The following is a 23,797-nucleotide window of genomic DNA, read 5'->3' on the forward strand; positions in this document are numbered from 1 at the left end:
ATCAAATTAGGCAAGAAACCATATAACCCACGCTGTTTGCACCATTTCATTGCAGAAATGGAGAACTGATCATCTCACCATACAAAAATCCAGCTCACTACTTTCAATCTAGTACTTCACTGATTGCTTCCTATTGTGGATGATACATAGTTTTTCTGCTTTAACTCGGTCAATTTTGAGCCTGTTCACATTTGTACACAGGTAGACACGGTTAGTACTACCTGTGTACGGAAAATCAGATAGGTAGGTTCAAAAATGACCAAGTTAAAGCAGAAAAACTACCCGTGTAAAAAAAGACCTTATGTCGTTTTCGTTTTTGTGGCGGTGCTACACCGCTTCGTGCTACACTTTTCACTACAAAAACGAACATTTTCGGTGCAGTTGCATTGGTGTGCGTGAATAAAAACCAAAATATTTACAACTTTGCAAACGTTGATTGGTGGACACGGTGTACACCTGCTACACTCTCGAATTTTTGAGTGCTGCACTATCTTGAGCGGTGCAGAAAAAGTGCTACACCGGTGCAGCACGAAAATCAAAAACGAACACTTTCGGTGCAAAAGTGCTACACCGGTGTAGCTCCACCGCAAAAACGAAAACGACATTAGTGTATGTAGTGTTGTATCTGGGAACACTGGGAGTGGAGAGTTAAGGAGAGGCAGAATGTGACAGATGAATTAATAAAGAAGTACTCGGGTTGTAACCACGCGTTTCCTTGTGTATCCGAATATTACACTACATTTTGGCGACGATTTGACGGGAAAAGTGCGATAACCGAATGGAAAAGATAATTCGTGTCCATTTTCGCGAAAATCTGGTCGAACGGGAGTAGTCCGGTAAGCGGAAAAGTGAAAAATCGCGGTGGCGTCGTGAGTGCTTTGTGCGCGGTCGAGGCGAAGACAAAAGTTGATCACACGCATACCAACAAACTCTGCCGGGAGTGAGCGAGATGAATCACAACATTGCACAATTTGTGATCGGGGATGCCTCGTCTGTAGGAAGATGGCAGGCATGGAAGCGATCATTCGAGCTTTACCTAGAGTGCAATGCAACTGCAACGGCAGAGAAGAAAAAGGCTTTGCTTTTGCATTTAGCTGGCCTTGAAGTGCAAGAAGTGTTTTTTGATGACCCGAACCACGGTGCTGTCCCTCCACAAGGGAGTGATGCTTACAAAGAAACCGTGGCGTTGTTGGATAGGCATTTTGCGCCAATTGTCTGCATTCCACATGAGCGGGCGATGTTTCGGAAAATGACGCAGAAGGAGGGTGAAAGTGTTCAGGGTTGACAATCGTCCTTCTCGTCACCACTGCGTGAAGATAACAATAAAACAATCTTCGTCCGAAAGAACAACGGTGACGATTGGCCTTTTCGTCGCCGACTGCGGGCTTCACGACGAAGCTCAATCATAAATAGTCACCCACCAACTTTTTCGTCGTCCTCTTTGTTCCCTGGAAAAAAGCGACGACGGGCCAAGCGAACGCCAACTGGGAATAGCTTTTATTGGCGTTTCGGCACTTACGGTGGTGTGAAACCTCACTAGCTCAGTTGGTAAGAGTGCTGGATTGGCAATCTAGAGGTCGGTTGTTTGAATCCAGGTGCAAATATTTTTTTTATTAAAATCTTTTTTTTTTGTGTGTTGCTGGTGGCAACATTGACTCCGTCGGTTAGACGCACTTGGACGAAGAGCGAGACAAACCGAATGAAGATTTTGTTTTCGTCACGACGCAAGCCCTTCACGACGATTCGTTGGCTTGAATGAGTCATCCGATGTGGAACGAGCAACGATGACGATCTAGTTTTCGTTCTCGTCGTCGACTATTTTGGTCGTATGGCGACGATTTTCAGCCCTGAAAGTGTTACTCGCTTTGCGAGACGACTACGTCATCAGGGTAATTTGTGTGATTATGGTGCCGCATTGGATATGCGTATAACAGAACAAATTTTCGATGGATGTTCATCTCAAGCGCTAAGGGAGGCTATTTTGAAAAAGCGACTGGTGGATCTGGCAGATATTGTCGAAGAGGGTAGAGTGCTAGAAACGATTGACACGAATCAGATGGAAGCGGCTGGAGAAGATTCCGCTAGTGTGAATAAAGTGAGAAGTGCAAGCAATCGTTGTTTCCGCTGCGGATCGGCGGGGCATTACGCAAATGATAAGAAGTGTCCGGCCCGGAAGAAGAGTTGTGATAAGTGTGGGCTAATCGGGCATTTTAAAAAGTTGTGTAAAACGAAGAAATCTTTCGGAGAGAAGAAGAAGAAAGTACGTCAAGTGGAAGACTCCGAAGAAGATGAAGAAGTGCCTTCTGATGGCGAAAAAGGAAGCGGCTGTGAAAGTGATGGAAGCGATATTTACCACATATTTTCGGCCGTGGTCCGTGAGAAGAAAAAGTGCAATGCTGAAAACGATGACAAGTACAACACGAAAATGAAGTGCCTGGTAGGTGGGGTACCAGTTCAGTGGACGATAGATTCGGGAGCCTCCGTTAACGTTATTGACGAGGCCACCTGGAAGGAACTAAAGAAGAGTGGATGCAAAGTGAGCTTCGAAACGAATGAAACGCGAAAGAAGTTGGTGGCCTATGGAAATCATAAGCTAGAAGTGAAGGGTATGTTCAAAGCCGATATATGCCATGGATCGGTAACGGTGCACAGTGAAATATTTGTGATTAGGGGAAAAGGCACCAACTTGTTGGGGAAAACGTCATCGGTTGATCTTGGGGTGTTGAAAATCAACTGTGAAGTGCTGCACGTGACTGAGAAGAAACCATTGAAGATCGGAAAGGCGAAAGATTTGCTGGTTACCATCAATATCGACCAGAATGTCCACCCGGTACAACAACCGTGTCGACGGCTACCGATTCCATTACAGAAGACGGTCGACGAAGAAATCGGTAAGCTCCTCGAGCAAGACATCATCGAAACAGCTACAGGTAAGATCACTTGGGCTTCGCCATTAGTTGTCACACCGAAAGATGGGGGACGACGTGTACGTCTTTGTGTGGATATGCTCAAGGCAAATACGGCGATTATTCCCCAGCGACACCCCTTACCTACTTTCGAAGAGCTGATGCCATATTTGGACGGATGCAAATACTTCTCAAAGATCGATTTGAATCAGGCTTTCCACCAGTTGGAGCTTTCCCCTGAGTCTAGAGAAATCACAACATTCGTCACGTCCAAGGGCTATTTTCGTTTTAAACGGTTGATGTTTGGAATGAATTGTGCGGAAGAGATATTCCAGAGAGAGCTAGAGCGGATCCTTAAAGGCTTGGAAGGAGTTGTACACTTCATCGACGATATCCTGGTGTTTGGACGAACCAAAGCCGAACTGGAGAAACGGGTGGCAGCAGTGATGAAGCGGCTGAGAGACCATGGGCTCACCATCAATGAAGGAAAGTGCCAGTGGGGACAGAAGAGCGTGACATTCCTGGGTCACGAGCTGTCTCAGAAAGGTATACTACCAGCAGAGGAGAAGGTTTGTGCGGTCAAATCGTTCAGGCGTCCGGCAACAGCGGAGGAGGTGCGTAGTTTTTTAGGCCTCGTGAATTACGTGGGGAAGTTTATTCCTCATTTATCCACCATCAGCGCGCCGCTCCGTGAAATAGTACAAAAAGGAGTTCAGTTCCGGTGGACCAAAGAGGCTAATCAAGCCTTCATCAAAATCAAGGATGCTCTATCCGACCCTCACCATCTCGGGTTCTACAATGCAGACAGCAAAACTACACTGGTCGTCGATGCTAGTGCAACCGGGCTAGGCGCAGTCTTGTTGCAGAGCGATAACGGGAAAGGACGAGTGATCAGCTACGCCAGTAAAAGTCTATCAAAAACGGAGCAGAAGTATTCAGTGTTAGACAAAGAAGCCATGGCGATTTACTGGGGTGTTGGGCGATTCGAGATGTACCTCAGAGGAAAAGATTTCACCGTTGTCACCGATCACAAGCCGTTAGTGAAAATATTTTCCACAGATTCCGCTCCTAATGCACGACAACAGCGATGGGTGCTTAACCTACAAGGCTATCGCTTTAAGCTGGTGTACGCTCCTGGGAAAACGAACATTGCAGATCCGTTGTCGCGTCTATCTCAAGCTGTAGAAGGCTCCACAAGTGACCGAGATTGTGAAAGCGATCTATGTGCTGCTATCGAAAGTGCTTTACCATCCACTATGACAATGACGGAAGTCATTGAGGGCTCAGAAAATGATGCTGAATTGCGGAAGCTGCGAGATGCGATCAATTCAGGAAAGTGGAATAGCGAATTGAAACATTACCAACCTTTTCAAGATGAGTTGTGCTGTGTAAGGCAAGTTGTTCTTCGACTGAACAAAATAGTCATCCCCGAGGCTCTCCGTAAAAGAGTTCTGGATCTTGCACACACTGGTCATCCGGGGAGCAACAAGATGAAACGCCGGCTGCGAGCATCAGTTTGGTGGCCAGGATTAGACAAAGAGGTGGAGCAAAGGTGTAAGAGGTGTATTGAATGCCAAGCCGTAGGACGGAGCTCCAATCCGGAGCCTTTACAGATTCGAGCAATGCCTGCGAAGCCATGGAGCCATCTTTGCGCTGATTTTCTTGGACCGCTCCCGAACGGAAAATACCTGTTTGTGTTAGTCGATTATTACAGCCGATATTGTGTGGTAGAAACAATGTCCAATACGTCTTCTGCAGCGGTGATTCAACGACTGGAGCGAATATTCACACGACTGGGTCTACCGGATGTGTTGACTACAGATAATGCCTCAAATTTCTGCAGCCAACAGTTCAAGGATTATTGTGTCGATACCGGAATCAAACTAGCTCATACAACGCCGTATTGGCCAGCTGCGAATGGCGAAGTCGAGCGGCAAAATCGATCGATTCTGAAGGTTTTAAAGATCGGACAGATGCAAGGGGAAAGTATGGAGCGGTGTTTGCAGGAATATCTTTACATGTACACCGTTACACCACATTCTGTTACTGGAGTGTCACCAGCGGAGTTAATGTTTGGAAGGCGATTCAGGGATAAGTTCCCGCAAGTGGGTGAAGATCCGATATTGGAAGACGAGGTCAAGGATCGAGACCTGATCCACAAATATCGAGCAAAACAGTATCGCGACAGAAGAGTTAATGCACAACCATCCGACATTGAAATAGGAGACCATGTGTTAATGCGGCAGCAACACAGAGAGAACAAACTAGCTCCAAACTATCATCCTGACCCGGCCGTAGTAATCGATAAGAACGGAAGCTGCGTGACAGTGAAGACAGGAGGAGGGATATACCGCCGGAATTCCTCACATCTAAAAAGGATCCCACGGGAACTCAACGAGCGGAATAGTTCAGCGGAAGTCCAAGAATCACCTATATCCGGACCAAGCAAGCAAACTCAGATAGCATCCGATTCATCGTCTACCTCAGCAGGACAGGAACAAGTCACAAGAACAGAACACGAACATTGGGAACCACCGAGGAATGCTACAGCGATCGAATTACCAGAGGCTGGAGCAATGCGTTCAAGGCGACAAGTTAAGATTCCGGTTAAGTACAAAGACTATGAAATGTAAATGAATGATTTGAAAGATTTTGAGTGTTGTTTGAGAAAGGGAGAAGATGTAGTGTTGTATCTGGGAACACTGGGAGTGGAGAGTTAAGGAGAGGCAGAATGTGACAGATGAATTAATAAAGTACTCGGGTTGTAACCACGCGTTTCCTTGTGTATCCGAATATTACACTACAGTGTACAATGAACACCAAGAAGGTGTATAGAATTTTAAAAACGTTTGTGATGTGAATATAGTACATTATATATGTACCTCAATGATCAAGGGAACGTCGATATAGTGCATGCGTAGCAAGTAATTGCAATTTGATTTATAGAATATAGAAGAAGATGAAACATGAGATTTGGAGATGGTGTAAACATACAAATGTTGGTGCTGCGTAAAAATCGAATTGCGTGCGGCAATAAAGGTGCATGATGTCACCGTGGTGTATAGGATCTTCTGATAACACTGAGTTCATTGGTATGCTGCATTAAATGCTGATATGGAGCATGCTATTCAAAGATGGCGCTTGATGTCAGTATGATGCATTAGAGTTGACCGTACAAGAAATGCAATTTCGATGTACGAAACTTCATACAATAATAATGGTGCAATAGATGCCTAGATGATATAGTGAACGCCACGATTACGCATTAAAAGCTTTAGTAATGCATGAAATTTAACGATGGTGCATTATTCCGCAATTAGACACATAGTTGATTCAAAGATGGTGCGTGAGATGGTGCCTAGATGATTCTGTGAACATCATGATGGTGCATGGAATGAATGATGTATGTATGGTGCATTAGCTTCACCATGATTCTGTTATACTCGTCATGTTTCATATTAAGGTGCACATGCAATTCGTGCAAAAATGCAGGAAACTCAATGGCACAGAAATCAACATGCTCCAGGTACGTGGAATACTATTTTGTATGCGAAATGCCAAAATGGTGCATCAAATTCTAATGTAAACCACATCATAATGGTGCATAAGATACCTAGATGGTATAATGAATGCCAAAATGGTGCATGGAAAGCTTTGAAGAAGGCGTATGATGCTAGTGTGCTGAATTAGTTGTCGCCGTTATTCAAAGATTATCAACATGTTGCATGCTTAGGTACACGAATTGCAAAAAATGGTGCATAGAATACAAAATAAAAGTATTTTATGTGATGCTCACAACATAATATTGCATCAGATGCCTAGATGATATAATAAACGCTGAAATGGTGCTTGGAAAGCTTTGATGGTGCATGAAATTTAATGATGGGTGCATATCAGTATGATGCATTAGATTTCTAGTTGATTAAAATATAGTGCATGAGATCAGCATAATGCGTGGATACCTAGTTCATTCTGTGGACGCTTTGAAGAAGGTACATGATGTTAGTGTGCTGTATTCGTTGTCACCGTTATTCAGCGACACTCGCCATTGTGTATGGCTAGGTGTACGAATTGCAAAAATGGTGCTTGGAATTCAATGTGATGCCGAAGTCACCATGGTTCACGTACATGGAATACAGTTTTGGAATACGAAATGCCAAAATGGTGCATGTTATTCGACTATGGTGCTGACATCACTGATTTAACTAATGGTGCGTGAGATTAGCCTAAAAATGATTCTGAGAACATCATGTGTGTGCATGAGATACTAAGAAATTGTATGTATCAGGGGTGCATTTGTTGCCACCATGATTCAGTGATTCTCAACATTGGGTGGTTAAATCCAAAATGCAAGAATTACAAAAATGATGCATAGAACTTAATGTGGTGCGAAAGTCAACATGGATCAGGTACATGGAATACAATTGGGTGTACGATATGGCAAAATGGAGCTTCAAATTAAAATTCATATGTGAATTAAATGCTTAGATGACGCGTGAGATGGTGCTTATTTATGTGATCATCATGGTGGTGCATGGAATGCAAAGGAGCTACATGATGTCTGTATGGTGCATTAGCTTTACCATGATTCAGTTAAACTCAACAAATTCCATACATAGGTGCACGAATTGCAAAAATGGTACAGGAAACTCAATACGGCACAGAAATCAACATAGTCTGCAATGAATGCTATTTTGTATGCGAAATGCCAAAATGGTGCATCAAATTCACTTGTGAACCACATCATAATGGTGCATAAGATGCCTAGATGATATAGTGAATGCCAAAATGGTGGTTGGAAAGCTTTGAAGAAGGTGCATGATACTAGATGATGCATTAGTTGTCACCGTTTTTCAAAGCTTATCAATATTGCAAAAATGGTGCATAGCATACAAAAATGTATTTTATGTGATGCTCACGGCATTACGGTGCTTTAGATGCCTAGATGATATGATAAACGCTGAAATGGTGCTTGAAGAGCTGTGCTGGTGCATGAAGTTTCATGATGGTGCATATCAGTATGAGGTATTAGATACTTTATTGATAAAAAGACATTTCATGCGATCATCATAATATGTGGATATCTAGATCATTCTGTGGACATCATGATGGTGCATTGAAAGCTTTGAATAAGGTGCATGATGTTAGTGTGCTGTGTTAGTCGTCACTGTTATTCAGTGATACTCGTTGTTTTGTATGGCTAGGTGCACGAATTGCAAAAATGGTGCTTAGAATTCAATGTGGTGCCGAAGTCATCATGGTTCACGTACATGGAATACAGTTTTGGAATACGAAATGCCAAAATGGTGCATGTTTTTCAAATGTGGTGCTGACATCACTGATTAGTTAGAAGATGGTGCGTGAGTTTAGCCAAGATGATTCTGAGAACATCATGGTTGTGCATGAGATACTAAGAAATTGTATGTGAAGCGCCCTGTACCGTCCAGGGGCTCAACTAAACACTACACGGAATGTGATATCTTTCATTTATTTAAAGTCCGACGACATCATTTAAATAAACTATATTGAATTTCCACTAAATCACATTTATCTTATAATTTAAGCCACACTTTTTCACCTTAGTATTGTTTTAGTCTTTCCTAACAACTTTTAACAAATTACATTACACTTTTCACTTAATTCGTATCACCTAAGTCCTTGCTCTCGTACTAGCTACAGCCTTTATTTGGACAGTATCTAGAGGTGTCCCACATGGGAGCTCAAGACTTATCCGATGTGCTGCCTGCGTTAACGTTGTCACCGAACTTCCCGACTACTGGCCCCGACTGAAGCCAAAGCCTCCGTATTTATAGCCTAAATTTCCTAGCAATACCCGAACCAGCTTGGGCGTGTCTAAAATTCCTACGATCATTCTCGTCTTCCCGAAGATGTCATGATAATTCCTAACAATGCCAGAACCAACGTGGGCGTATCCAAAACCCTACCAAATGAAAATACTAATAAGTCCAAAACCTAGACCTCTACCTATCCTACTTGTCCTCATCGTGATTAAAATCCTTCTCTTCTTGAAAACATCACGACTCTTCTATCTTGGGCGTATCCCAAGCCCTACCAAGAATATTAATGCCAACGAAAAACTTAAATCTCCTAACCACGCCTGACTTGGGCGTGTTCGCACAAAACCTACTGAGAATCTTTACACCAAGGCCTACATCTTCTAGCCCCGCCTCACTTGAGCGTATACAAGGCTTGGGTGTGTGAAAGAATTGAACCCCACCATCGACGTCATTATCATTCTCCCCATCATCATCATCGTCACCATCATCATCCTCATCGTCTTTGGAATTTGGCACCTTACTTGGGCACAGTGAACCGAGCCCCGGCCGCGGATGTTGGTTGAAATTATACCCCCACATTCTTTTCTTTCAATTTACTCGAAGTCAAAACAAAATCGAGTGCAAAACAAGTCCGGCGCCGTATGCCGCCAATACGGTGTCTCAATTTCAGAACATTCCAGCTAAGGTTCACCTGAGTTCAGAACCTTACCCGGCCAATTCGGTGCCTTGATTTCGAAACAAAAATAAACAATCTTTGTTCCAGCGCGATCAATATGATGTCGCGGTTCCATATCATTCTTTCGGGTTTATTACCCATCGTTGTCCCAAGCGTAATTGAAATTGCATCACACCGACCGGACCCAACGTGTACGATCATGAACAACGTATCGCTGCGCGATCGTTGCCCCGGCCGACCAACCGTCCGTCGTCACATGAGCGATGATTCATAAAACCAGGTCAGTAATGTATGGTGCGATTTTTCTAGCTGCCGAAATTTTGCGCGTTAGTTACGATGGGCATTGATATTGGCGTAAATTGAAGTTCAAGCACCTGGGCAGTTGTTCTTATGGGAGTGTGGGGGGGAAAATGCATCTTTTTCTTCCACAGTTGAATTGACTTAGAATATCGGAAGGCGTGGGAATATTTAGGTCTATGCATATGTGTCAATGGTGCACCATAGCTCAGTGATTCTCAACATTGCGTGGTGAGATCCAAGGTGCTTGAATTGCAAAAATGGTGCATAGAATTTTTTTTATAGAAGGGGGGGCAAGTGCCCCCCTTGCCCCCCCCCCCCCCCCCCCCCCAGTGCACGCTAGTGAGTGTAAAGATTATAGAGATAGAGAAACTATGTTATGTAGAAAGCGTATTGCGCAATGGCCTAACGTGCCATGACGTGATTCCATTTCAAAAAATATTGTTTCTCAGTATTTGTCCAACAAATAAAAAAATCCTCTATTGTACTATAAAAAGTACACTACCCGTCATAAGTACGGACTCACAAAAAGTATTGCAACAATATTGCATCACCCTGACTCACCTCGATATCTATAAAACCAGAACACCTACATTAATGCCGCCTTCGGAAAAGTTGTTGCTTTTGGTCTTCTGAATAACTTTCCTGAAGACAGCATCTTTGAAAGTCCTCGGGTTTTGGAGATATCGAGGTGAGTCAGGGTGATGCAATATTGTTGCAATACTTTTTGCGAGTCCGTACTTATGACGGGTAGTGTATGCGTTAAATTTATTCTTCTTATAAAATAGCTCAGATGGTTCTGTTTATTCATCTACACATTCCTGCTCCTTCTTTTTCTTTTTCTTCTTTTTCTTTTCGGAAACTTCCTCCACAATGGGCTCCACCTCGTCCGCTTGCTGATCTATTTCCTGTTCCACGTCATTATGCTTTCGCTTCTTTTTCTTTTTCTTAGTCTCGGCAGAGTCGTCGACTTCTAGTTGGATTTCGTCAATTTCTTCTGTCGCTACTTCCTTTGATTTGTTTTTCTTTTTCTTCTTACTGATATGTTCACCGTTTTCTAATTCCGACGGCTGCTCCGGTTGAACTACTTCCACTAGTTCTTCTTCAATGGCAGCTGGCTTATCTTTTGACTTCTTCTTTTTCTTCTTCGGTGGATCTTCGGAGTTAGCCGTGATAGCCTCTGTAGCTACCTCCGAAGCAACGTTGTCGACAACCTCCGAAGTAGCATTGTTCACAACCTCTGGTTGTTCTTGCGGTTCCTGATCATTGTTCGACTGAGACTGCTTCCTCTTTTTGCCCTTGTCCTGTTTTCCACGACCAAAATCTCCCCCGTGTCCCATCTTAGAGAGCTTTTCGTAGCTTTCCTTCTGTTTTTGTGAGCCAAGTACACCTCGTTGTACTCTTCCTCTTCGCACCGTTCAAAGACGGCCACAAACATCCCAATGGTAAGGTCACTTTCCGACCGAGCGTACAAGCACTTCTCTCCGATACCGGGATAATCAGGTGAACCGACATTGTGCCACTCCTTGTCCAATCGTTCCTTGGCGTCTACCAGCTTAAAGTGGCCGTTGTGCTTGAGAGCTCCCTGTACAATGTCTTCGTTTTCCTCCGGGAAAATGGAACATGTGGAGTAGACGATCCGCTTGGCCGCCGGGAAGGCGTTCATCGCGTGGCAGAGCAATTTGTACTGCAGGCCCCCCAGTTTGTACAACCTTTGTTTGTCGTACTCTTCGTTCAGCTTCAACCGACTGACCATCCCAGAGCCGGAACAGCTGGGATCCAGCAGAATGTACTCCACCCCCGGAGCTTGCTCCTCGCCGATCAGCATACAATCGTCGTTGATGGCCTTGATCACGCCGAAATCGGCCGCATAGTCGCACAGCAATTTGTACCGATTCGGGTCCCGTTCGACGGCGTAAATGCGACCCTTGTTCTTCATCAGGTTAGCCAGGTGGGTGGTTTTCAAACCCGGTGCGGCACACATGTCCAGCACCACGCTCTTCTTCGGGGGATTGAGCAGATAGGTTGGAATGATGCAGGCCTGAAATGAAAGGTAAATTTTAGTTTGAAATTATTCATTTGAATCATTAAATATACTGCCTTGAATCGCATATCAGTCCCATCTTTGCTAGATTTCCTATGCAAATGGGACAGATATGCGATTCACGGCAGTATACATATGTATGTTGTGCGAAACCTTTCAGGATTCTCCGAGGAATCCTCTCAGGATTCTCCGAACAATCCTCTCAGGATTCTCCGAGCAATCCTCTCAGGATTCTCCGAGGAATCCTCTCAGGAATCTCCGAGGAATCCTCTCAGGATTCTCCGAGGAATCCTCTCACGATTCTCCGAGGAATCCTCTCAGAAATCTCAGAGGAATCCTCTTAGGATTCTCCGAGGAATCCTCTCACGATTCTCCGAGGAATCCTCTCAGGATTCTCCGAGGAATCCTCTCAGGATTCTTCGAGGAATCCTCTCAGGATTCTCCGAGGAATCCTCTCAGGATTCTCCGAGGAATCCTCTCAGGATTCTCCGAGGAATCCTCTCAGGATTCTCCGAGGAATCCTCTCAGGGTTCTCCGAGGAATCCTCTCAGGATTCTCCGAGGAATCCTCTCAGGATTCTCCGAGGAATCCTCTCAGGATTCTCCGAGGAATCCTCTCAGGATTCTCCGAGGAATCCTCTTAGGATTCTCCGAGGAATCGTATTAGGATTCTCCGATGAATCGATTCAGGATTCACCACTGAATCCTCTCCTGGAAGGATTCTGACGAGAATCCTGAGAGGTTTTATTTTATCTGAATTAACGAGATTTTTAGCCCTAGTCTAGTTCATTTTGGGCAATCCTGAGAGGATTCTGACGAGAATCCCGAGAGGATTCTGACGAGAATCCTGAGAGGATTCTGACGAGAATCCTGAGAGGATTCTGACGAGAATCCTGAGAGGATTCTGACGAGAATCCTGAGAGGATTCTGACGAGAATCCCGAGATGATTCTGAAGAAAATCCCGAGAGGATTCTGACGAGAATCCCGAGAGGATTCTGACGAGAATCCCGGGAGGATTCTGACGAGAATCCCGAGAGGATTCTGACGAGAATCCCGGGAGGATTCTGACGAGAATCCCGAGAGGATTCTGACGAAAATCCCGAGAGGATTCTGACGAGAATCCTGAGAGGATTCTGACGAGAATCCTGAGAGGATTCTGACGAGAATCCTGAGAGGATTCTGACGAGAATCCTGAGAGGATTCTGACGAGAATCCCGAGATGATTCTGAAGAAAATCCCGAGAGGATTCTGACGAGAATCCCGAGAGGATTCTGACGAGAATCCTGAGAGGATTCTGACGAGAATCCCGAGAGGATTCTGACGAGAATCCCGGGAGGATTCTGACGAGAATCCCGAGAGGATTCTGACGAGAATCCCGGGAGGATTCTGACGAGAATCCCGAGAGGATTCTGACGAAAATCCCGAGAGGATTCTGACGAGAATCCCGAGAGGATTCTGACGAGAATCCCGAGAGGATTCTGACGAGAATCCCGAGAGGATTCTGACGAGAATCCCGAGAGGATTCTGACGAGAATCCCGAGAGGATTCTGACGAGAATCCCGAGAGGATTCTGACGAGAATCCCGAGAGGATTCTGACGAGAATCCCGAGAGGATTCTGACGAGAATCCCGAGAGGATTTGTTACGGGTATAAATATTTGTTACAATAATAAGACAAAATAATTGTTTAATGTGTTCTAAATGTAACATTCGTGAGTTCTTTGTGTTTAATGTTTCAATTTGACTTGTAAATATTCGTCTAATTTTAATACACATTTATAGGGTTCTGGAAGAATAGTGGCCCATGAAGTGCAATCCTATTTTGATTGCCAACTTTCAGGCCGGATAAATACCAGAGATACAAACCTTTCCCTGACACGGACTTCAAGTTATTGAGCTCAAGTGTCGAAACCCGAAACGGGATGCCCGATTAGGATTGGTTTTCCTAGACAAAACCAAGCTATGAACACAGCAACAAATTCTGTGAACTAAAAGGCATACTGCCAACTAAAATACAATTCCAGGATGACTGATGGACCTAAACCAATAAATGAAACCTCGTCATCCTGTGATCGGAAGGAGTTATCCATCATCTGGATAACAGGGCACTTTATGTTATGTGTTGTGCTGCGTCAATTAACCAAAATTAACCAAAATACAACATGGAACCCTACAAATGCAAGGGCCCCACGTTGGGCGCCATGTTACAAAAATAAAAGAAATTAATTATTACAAAGTATTAACACTGCACTACACATATAACCTTACAAATGCACAAATAAGGAACATCACAAATTGACACAGCACAACACAAAACATATATGTGCCCTGTTATCCAGATGGATAACATCTTCCGATCACAGGATGACGAGGTTTCATTTATTGGTTTGGGTCCATCAGTCATCCTGTAATCGTATTTTTTCTGGCAGTTCGCCTTTTAGTTCGCAGCATCTGTTGCGGCATTCATAGCTCGATTTGGTCTAGGATTTTCTTATCCTAAGGGGGCATCCTGATTTGGGCAACAACACAAGACCGTCTACAATTTGATGTCCGTGTTAGGGGACGGCTTGCGTGTTTTGTGCTGGTTCGCTCCTGAAATGTTTGGAGCGCTACAAATGCATATTAAAATTTAGGAGCAAATGAACAAATCACAGTACAAAACAGAAAATTAACTGACAATATGTTCACAACTACAGTTTCTTACCGATTTTGGCAACACCCGTTTTTGTCTACTCCCAATTTTGGCAACACCCGTTTTTGGCAACATTTCCTTCCCGATTTTGGCAACACCCGTTTTTGGCAACAATTTCTTACCGATTTTGGCAACACCCGATTTTGGCAACAATTTTTTACCGATTTTGGCAACAAAAAATTTTGACCAAAAATTTTTACCGAAAAATCGTTTGTATTTGTAAATGTAGTGTTATTTTATCCTTACTTTTCTTTAAAAAATTAAAATTCATTAAATTTTCCAAAATCGACAATTTTACAAATCATGACGTAATTTATGAACGTCACCTACATGGATCGTTTTATAGCTTGTGAATGTCCATATTTATAATATAAGCCAAATTGACGCATAAAAGTTGAAAATTATCCACAAATTTTTTTTACCGATTTTGGCAACACCCCAATTTGGCAACATTAAATTCACCTCGTGTTGCCAAAATCGGTAAGAAACTGTATTTACAAACGTAACACACTCCATGCAACAATCGAAGAATTTTCTATGAATTGCATTCTCCAATTCATGGAAAATTCTTAAAACTACTTTACATACGTCACAACTAATTTACAAACGTAACACAACACCAGCAACAGCGGAAGAATTTTTCAAGAATCGAAATCGCGATTCTTGAAAAATTCTAAAAAACTCCTATTTATCATCCTTCCAAGTGGTCGTTTGATGGCAGCGATGATCATTTTTTTTTTGGTGCTGAGCAGACCTCAGCGTGAAATTGTCAGCAGACTAACCATATTACGTAAGCCAAACGCTTACCAGATAACTCCGCGAGTTAAATTGCCACCAGGCTAACCTTAAACTAATTGCCACCAGGCTAACTTAAAACTGATTGCCACCAGGCTAACTTTAAACTAATTGCCACCAGGCTAACTTAAAACTAATTACGCCAGCGAATCCTAGCAAAGGGTATGATCTAACGCCATTAAACAACGGCCAAAGAACTGCCATCAACCAAGTACTTAGCCTTTCTCTATCTTTACTGTTGCGGACACTCATATTTGATCTACTCTAAGTTTACCTAAACTAAACCAGATAGATCAACAAAGAAACACTAAACTTTAAACTGAACGTGGGTTTTTTAGTTGGGCGCCAATATAACGAATAGTACATTGGAACCTCATAAATGCACATTTTATTTTCCGTATCAGGCCCCACGTTGGGCGCCATGTTACAAAAATAAAAGAAAGTAAATTATTTCCAAAGGATTAACACATCACGATACGTGGAACCTTATAAATGCACAAATAAGAGACATCACAAGTTGACGCAACACAACACAGAACATAAATGTGCCCTGTTATCCAAATGGATAACACCTTCCGATCACAGGATGATGAGGTTTCTTTTATTGGTTTGGGTCCATCAGTCATCCTGGAATTGTATTTTAGTTGGCAGTATGCCTTTTAGTTCACAGTAGTTGTTATTGGGGTCTGTGTCATTTGGCATAAAGTCATTTGGCATAAAGCCGTTTGGCATAAGGTCACTTGGCATAAAGTCATTTGGCATAACGGTCATTTGGCATAATGGATCCCGAGAGGATTCTGACGAGAATCCCGAGAGGATTCTGACGAGAATCCCGAGAGGATTCTGACGAGAATCCCGAGAGGATTCTGACGAGAATCCCGAGAGGATTCTGACGAGAATCCCGAGAGGATTCTGACGAGAATCCCGAGAGGATTCTGACGAGAATCCCGAGAGGATTCTGACGAGAATCCCGAGAGGATTCTGACGAGAATCCCGAGAGGATTCTGACGAGAATCCCGAGAGGATTCTGACGAGAATCCCGAGAGGATTCTGACGAGAATCCCGAGAGGATTCTGACGAGAATCCCGAGAGGATTCTGACAAGAATCCCGAGAGGATTCTGACGAGAATCCCGAGAGGATTCTGACGAGAATCCCGAGAGGATTCTGACGAGAATCCCGAGAGGATTCTGACGAGAATCCCGAGAGGATTCTGACGAGAATCCCGAGAGGATTCTGACGAGAATCCCGAGAGGATTCTGACGAGAATCCCGAGAGGATTCTGACGAGAATCCCGAGAGGATTCTGACGAGAATCCCGAGAGGATTCTGACGAGAATCCCGAGAGGATTCTGACGAGAATCCTGAGAGGATTCTGACGAGAATCCCGAGAGGATTCTGACGAGAATCCCGAGAGGATTCTGACGAGAATCCCGAGAGGATTCTGACGAGAATCCTGCGAGGATTCTGACGAGAATCCTGCGAGGATTCTGACGAGAATCCTGCGAGGATTCTGACGAGAATCCTGCGAGGATTCTGACGAGAATCCTGCGAGGATTCTGACAGAAATCCTGCGAGGATTCTGACAGGAATCCTGCGAGGATTCTGACAGGAATCCTGCGAGGATTCTGACAGGAATCCTGCGAGGATTCTGACAGGAATCCTGCGAGGATTCTGACAGGAATCCTGCGAGAATTCTGACAGGAATCCTGCGAGGATACTGACTGGAATCCTGCAAGGATACTGACAGGAATCCTGCAAGGATTCTGACAGGAATCTTTCAAGGATTCTGACAGGAATCCTGCGAGGATTCTGACCAGAATCCTGCGAGGATTCTGACCAGAATCCTGCGAGGATTCTGACAGGAATCCTGCGAGGATTCTGACAGGAATCCTGCGAGGATTCTGACAGGAATCCTGCGAGGATTCTGACAGGAATCCTGCGAGGATTCTGACAGGAATCCTGCGAGGATTCTGACAGGAATCCTGCGAGGATTCTGACAGGAATCCTGCGAGGATTCTGACAGGAATCCCGCGAAGATTCTGACAGGAATTCTGCGAGGATTCTGACAGGAATCCTGCGAGGATTCTGACAGGAATCCTGCGAGGATTCTGACAGGAATCCTGCGAGGATTCTGACAGGAATCCTGCGGGGATTCTGACAGAAATCCTGCGAGGATTCTGACAGGAATCCTGCGAGGATTCTGACAGGAATCCTGCGAGGATTCTGACAGGAATCCTGAAAGGATTCTGACAGGAATCCTGAGAGGATTCGGACGAGAATCCTGCGAGGATTCTAACGAGAATTCTGACGAGAATCCTGAGAGGATTCTGACAGGAATCCTGAGAGGATTCTGACAAGAATCCTGAGAGGATTCTGGCAGCAATCCTGCGAGGATTCTGGCAGCAATCCTGCGAGGATTCTGGCAGGAATCCTGAAAGGATTCTGACAGGAATCCTGAGAGGATTCGGACGAGAATCCTGCGAGGATTCTAACGAGAATCCTGAGAGAATTCTGACGAGAATCCTGAGAGGATTCTGACAGGAATCCTGAGAGGATTCTGACAAGAATCCTGCGAGGATTCTGGCAGCAATCCTGCGAGGATTCTGGCAGCAATCCTGCGAGGATTCTGGCAGGAATCCTGCGATGATTCTGATAGGAATCCTGCGAGGATTCTGACAGGAGTCCTGCGAGGATTCTGAGACAGGAATCCTGCGAGGATTCTGACAGGAATCCTGCGAGGATTCTGACAGGAATCCTGCGAGGATTCTGACGAGAATCCCGAGAGGATTCTGACGAGAATCCCGAGAGGATTCTGACGAGAATCCCGAGAGGATGCTGACGAGAATCCCGAGAGGATTCTGACGAGAATCCCGAGAGGATTCTGACGAGAATCCCGAGAGGATTCTGACGAGAATCCCGAGAGGATTCTGACGAGAATCCCGAGAGGATTCTGACGAGAATCCCGAGAGGATTCTGACGAGAATTCCGAGAGGATTCTGACGAGAATCCCGAGAGGATTCTGACGAGAATCCCGAGAGGATTCTGACGAGAATCCCGAGAGGATTCTGACGAGAATCCCGAGAGGATTCTGACGAGAATCCCGAGAGGATTCTGACGAGAATCCCGAGAGGATTCTGACTAGAATCCCGAGAGGATTCTGACGAGAATCCCGAGAGGATGCTGACGAGAATCCCGAGAGGATTCTGACGAGAATCCCGAGAGGATTCTGACGAGAATCCCGAGAGGATTCTGACGAGAATCCCGAGAGGATTCTGACGAGAATCCCGAGAGGATTCTGACGAGAATCCCGAGAGGATTCTGACGAGAATCCCGAGAGGATTCTGACGAGAATCCCGAGAGGATTCTGACGAGAATCCCGAGAGGATTCTGACGAGAATCCCGAGAGGATTCTGACGAGAATCCCGAGAGGATTCTGACGAGAATCCCGAGAGGATTCTGACGAGAATCCCGAGAGGATTCTGACGAGAATCCCGAGAGGATTCTGACTAGAATCCCGAGAGGATTCTGACGAGAATCCTGAGAGGATTCTGACGAGAATCCTGAGAGGATTCTGACGAGAATCCTGAGAGGATTCTGACGAGAATCCTGAGAGGATTTTAAGGAGAATCCTGAGAAGATTATGAAATAATCCGGAGAAGATTATGAAAAAATCCTGAGAGGATTCTGAGGAGAATCCTGAGAAGATTCCGAGAAGATTTCTGAGCATTCTGATGAAAATCCAGAAAGGGTTCTGAGGAGAATCTTGAGAGGATTCTGAGGAGAATCATGAGAGGATTCTAAGGAGAATCCAGAGAGGATTCTGAGGAGAATCCAGAGAGGATTTTGAGGAGAATCCAGAGAGGATCCAGACAGGATTCTGAGGAGAATCCAGAGAGGATTTTAAGGAGAATCCTGAGAAGATTATGCAATAATCCTGAGAAAATTATGAAATAATCCTGAGAGCATTCTGAGGAGAATTCTGAGAGGATTCTGACGAGAATCCTGCGAGTATTCTGACGAGAATCCTGCGAGGATTCTGACAAGAATCCTGCGAGGATTCTGACGAGAATCCAGCGAGGATTCTGACGAGAATCCTGCGAGGATTCTGACGAGAATCCAGCGAGGATTCTGACGAGAATCCTGCGAGGATTCTGACGAGAATCCTGCGAGGATTCTGACGAGAATCCTGCGAGGATTCTGACGAGAATTCTGCGAGGATCCTGAAGAGAATCCTGCGAGGATTCTGACGAGAATCCTGCGAGGATTCTGACGAGAATCCTGCGAGGATTCTGACGAGAATCCTGCGAGGATTCTGACGAGAATCCTGCGAGGATTCTGACGAGAATCCTGCGAGGATTCTGACGAGAATCCTGCGAGGATTCTGACGAGAATCCTGCGAGGATTCTGACGAGAGTCCTGAGAGGACTCTGCCGAGAATCCTGAGAGGATTCTGCCGAGAATCCTGAGAGGATTCTGCCGAGAATCCTGAGAGGATTCTGCCGAGAATCCTGAGAGGATTCTGCCGAAAATCCTGAGAGGATTCTGCCGAGAATCCTGAGAGGATTCTGCCGAGAATCCTGAGAGGATTATGCCGAGAATCCTGAGAGGATTCTGCCGAGAATCCTGAGAGGATTCTGCCGAGAATCCTGAGAGGATTCTGCCGAGAATCCTGAGAGGATTCTGCCGAGAATCCTGAGAGGATTCTGCCGAGAATCCTGAGAGGATTCTGCCGAGAATCCTGAGAGGATTCTGCCAAGAATCCATAGAGGATTCTGCCGAGAATCCTGAGAGGATTCTGCCGAGAATCCTGAGAGGATTCTGCCGAGAATCCTGAGAGGATTCTGCCGAGAATCCTGAGAGGATTCTGCCGAGAATCCTGAGAGGATTCTGCCGAGAATCCTGAGAGGATTCTGCCGAGAATCCTGAGAGGATTCTGCCGAGAATCCTGAGAGGATTCTGCCGAGAATCCTGAGAGGATTCTGCCGAGAATCTTGAGAGGATTCTGCCGAGCTTCCCGAGAGGATTCTGCCGAGAATCCTGAGAGGATTCTGCCGAGAATCCTGAGAGGATTCTGCCGAGAATCCTGAGAGGATTCTGACGAGAATCCCGAGAGGATTCTGACGAGAACCCTGAGAGGATTCTGACGAGAATCCTGAGAGGATTCTGACGAGAATCCTGAGAGGATTCTGACGAGAATCCTGCCAGGATTCTGACGAGAATCCTGCCAGGATTCTGACGAGAATCCTACCAGGATTCTGACGAGAATCCTGCCAGGATTCTGACGAGAATCCTGAGAGGATTCTGAAGAGAATCCTGAGAGGATTCTGCCGAGAATCCTGAGAGGATTCTGCCGAGAATCCTGAGAGGATTCTGCCGAGAATCCTGAGAGGATTCTGACGAGAATCCCGAGAGGATTCTGACGAGAACCCTGAGAGGATTCTGACGAGAATCCTGAGAGGATTCTGACGAGAATCCTGAGAGGATTCTGACGAGAATCCTGAGAGGATTCTGACGAGAATCCTGAGAGGATTCTGACGAGAATCCTGAGAGGATTCTGAAGAGAATCCTGAGAGAATTCTGCCGAGAATCCTGCGAGGATTCTGACGAGAATCCTGCGAGGATTCTGATGAGAATCCTGCGAGGATTCTGACGAGAATCCTGGAGGGATTCTGACGAGAATCCTGGAGGGATTCTGACGATTCCCTCAGAATGCTTTCAGGATTCTCCTCAGAATGCTTTCAGAATTATCCTCAGAATGCTTTCAGGATTCTCCACAGAATGCTTTCAGGATTTTTCTCAGAATTCTTTCAGGATTCTCCTCAGAGGGATAGCAAATATTCTGACGAGAATCCTGCAAGCATTCTGACGAAAATCTTGCAAGGATTCTGACGAGCAAACACAAAGTTTTACACAAGGCAGAAAGCAAAGATAGACGTCTTTTCTCTATGCTTTATTCGAGAATTCCCCCCACAACTTCCTACGTATATTTCTCCTGGAATTTCATGATATCATTTAGTTTTCAAGATTACCTATATGAAAAAATGTGCTTTTGATCGGGAGTGTATGTAAAGATGTTGTGTTAAAAAAAAAAAATACCTAGACCAAATGGTCCAAATGCTAGCTTAGTAGATACTCATCGCAATCATTTAAAACCAAAACCTAAATCTTACTCACCTTATTCTGCAGCACAAACTTCTGCTTCAACTCCGCGGCACGTGCCCAATAGTTTTTGGCACTGTTGGGAAACACCAACATCTCCTTGAAATGGAAATCCACGATAAACTCCGAATCGCCCAAGTTCTTCACCCGCTCCAGGAAATCGGCATATTTTTCAAACTCCTCGTCCACCAGCACCCATCCTTCCTCCTGCAGCAGCCGAATGGCACCGGGCTGCGCCAGCACATTGGTATTGATGCGAACGTAGCGAGGTTCTGGCGAGGGATAAAAGAAAGTTAGTCATTAAAATTCTCTGTCCTGTTCGGTTCTAACTACTTTATCTTCCGACCTAAAACTTATACTGAATTTACAATAGCTTTCATTACATTAAATGGCCTAAAAGGAAGTCTTTTCACTTTATTCACTCGAAAAAATATTACTACTCCACAGGTTGAAAATACTCAAAAGTTCCACATCTAAATCACACAAATTATTTCGACTTTTTCGATTCATCTTTGGCATCTCCTGCTGTTCCTTCCGCCTGTTCCTTTCGCTTCTTCTCCTCCTGGGCATCCTCCTCCGCTTCTTTGAATCCCTTCAGGGCATACAGCACGATGATCACGTTCACCATCAAGACCGCGGCCAGGACCGATCCGCAAGTGTTGGCAAATCCCTCAATGTGGAAGTTGTGCGTCAAGATGTGCCTCGTTCCGAAGAAGGCAGCGAATGGAAGCGTGAACATCCCGAAGCTGTACACCAGGAGCCAAAGGAGCGCGAAGGCCGCTTGTCTCGAGTAGAACGGCACTTCGTACGGATCGCTACCGGCGGAGAGGCACGATTTCGACAAAGCCGGTTCCTCTCCATCGGCTACACCCAAATCTTGCTTGGTGACTCGAGGATGCACTTCCGTTGTCGTTTCCTCAGAGTTCAACGCCGATTTGTTCCTGTTCTTCTTTCCCATCGCGGCCTGGAAGCGAAAGAGAAAAGACTCCCCTTAGGACCGTAGAAACGCAATAATTACCTTTAAAGTCCAGCAGTTTGGCCGGCGCCACATCCAGCTGGCCCAGCGCTTGCTGCAGTTCCTCCCGGTAGCGTTTGACGCACTGCACCGGAAGAGACTCCCCGGTCAGCTCGCCCCGGCCGAAGATCAACTCCGCAATCAGGACCCGCGCCAGCCACGGGTTCAAGCGAGGTTCCTTCGTGAGCAGCTCCGTTCGCCGCAACATCTCATCGATCTGCTTCAAATTGACTAAAATCAAATCCATAATGGCCAACCCTTTCCCCTTCCGGATGTGGCGCTCTTCCAAAATCAGCGATTTAACATTAGCTCGTTCCTCCACCACCCGGCGCAGGATCTTCGACGCATAGCGGTAGTTGGACGGGACGGGAATTTTGTGGTGACGCTGTTGCTGACCCTGTTGCGGATCGTCTTCGTTTTCCACTGCCATGGCGCGACGATGGTCAAAAGCTGAGACGTCAAAAGGAATCGGAACGCAAGATGCTGGGGCAAGCGTTCAAGACCTTCAAGACACGTGATAGAGAGCCAAGAATTGTGAGATGTTGTTTTTCACTTACCACGAATTGGAATTGGACAAAATTTGGCAGGAACTGTATTAATGATTGTTACTGTTTCTGCTTAACACAAAATTTCACTAGAATTTACGGTATTTTTCATTAAAATTCAAAGTTTTTGGGAAAACTGAACCAACACGCGAATGAGATTCGCACCAAAATCGAATAAACACAGATCTGTCAAGCTTCGCCCGCTGAAAATAAAAGGGATGCACGAAGGCACCGTCGAGCGATGATGCTTTGATAGGTTTTTTTTTTGTTCATTTATCGACAGATAATCGATGTTGCCTCGGATTTTTCTTATTGTCGCGCTTATCTTAGATTCTCAGCAAGCTGCGTTCGAAACGCGCAGCCTCAGATCGCGCTCGCGCCAGACCGCGCACGTATGATTTGTACACGGTGTGCACCTTGGCTAGAACTGTTTTGCAGCCGCCGGGTGGAGCTGTCAGCCGCCGTGTACAATTCAAACGGGCGCAATCTTATGCGAGGGGCGATTCACTCATGTATTTTCGATGCAGCCCTGTGTATTGAAAATCGAATTGGTGTATTTTTGGTGCATTAATTTGTATTTTTTGTATTTTTGCATTTTTCTGCACTTTTTTGAATAAAATGGAATTGATATGTATTGATGCAATAATTGAGCATTTTTCGAACAATTGTGTATTTTAAATCGATTTTCACATTTTGCAATTGAGGCTATGTCAATATGCTGCATTTTATCAAAATCCCAAACATTATTTATTTATTGACAAAACTGACAACCGTTCCTGACCGAAGATTCGAGGAAACAAAGAAGTAGGAAAAGTTTATTTTGAGCAGCGATTTTGAGATTCCTCCGGTACTGAGGACTTCTCTAGTTCTT

The 23,797-nt window shown here is 45.0% G+C and overlaps 3 protein-coding genes and 1 long non-coding RNA gene across 4 annotated transcripts; 1 reads left to right on the plus strand and 3 right to left on the minus strand.

The window, feature by feature from the left end:
* Window positions 1-1,921: 1,921 nt before the first annotated feature.
* LOC134289362 (uncharacterized protein K02A2.6-like) lies at window positions 1,922-5,539 on the plus strand. Its single transcript, XM_062855118.1, has one exon. It carries the CDS (start codon window positions 1,922-1,924, stop codon window positions 5,537-5,539), a length of 3,618 nt encoding a protein of 1,205 aa, XP_062711102.1.
* A 4,620-nt stretch (window positions 5,540-10,159) lies between these two features.
* LOC109422877 (28S rRNA (cytosine-C(5))-methyltransferase) lies at window positions 10,160-23,125 on the minus strand. The gene is given in 5 exon segments (XM_019697779.3): window positions 10,160-11,052; window positions 11,055-11,718; window positions 21,382-21,638; window positions 22,385-22,884; window positions 22,939-23,125. Coding segments are annotated over 4 exon segments (1,920 nt in total). The 5' UTR covers window positions 22,812-22,884; window positions 22,939-23,125; the 3' UTR covers window positions 10,160-10,480.
* Window positions 15,186-16,060, minus strand: LOC115265487 (uncharacterized). The gene is made up of 2 exons (XR_003896708.2): window positions 15,309-16,060; window positions 15,186-15,256 (listed from the first exon to the last, which is right to left on the minus strand). It is a non-coding gene; the product is annotated as an uncharacterized LOC115265487 (long non-coding RNA).
* Window positions 21,741-22,449, minus strand: LOC134285143 (uncharacterized). The gene has a single exon (XM_062845310.1). The coding sequence runs from the start codon at window positions 22,322-22,324 to the stop codon at window positions 21,854-21,856; it is 471 nt and encodes a 156-aa protein (XP_062701294.1). The 5' UTR covers window positions 22,325-22,449; the 3' UTR covers window positions 21,741-21,853.
* Window positions 23,126-23,797: the final 672 nt, after the last annotated feature.

Source organism: Aedes albopictus, chromosome 1, assembly GCF_035046485.1.
Source record: "Aedes albopictus strain Foshan chromosome 1, AalbF5, whole genome shotgun sequence".
NCBI classification, from domain to species: Eukaryota; Metazoa; Arthropoda; class Insecta; order Diptera; family Culicidae; genus Aedes; species Aedes albopictus.

Bases quoted from the DNA above. Each gene is read 5' to 3' on its own strand.
- LOC134289362 (XM_062855118.1), top strand. From the start codon at position 1,922: ATGCGTATAACAGAACAAATTTTCGATGGATGTTCATCTCAAGCGCTA.
- LOC134285143 (XM_062845310.1), bottom strand. From the start codon at position 22,324: ATGGGAAAGAAGAACAGGAACAAATCGGCGTTGAACTCTGAGGAAACG.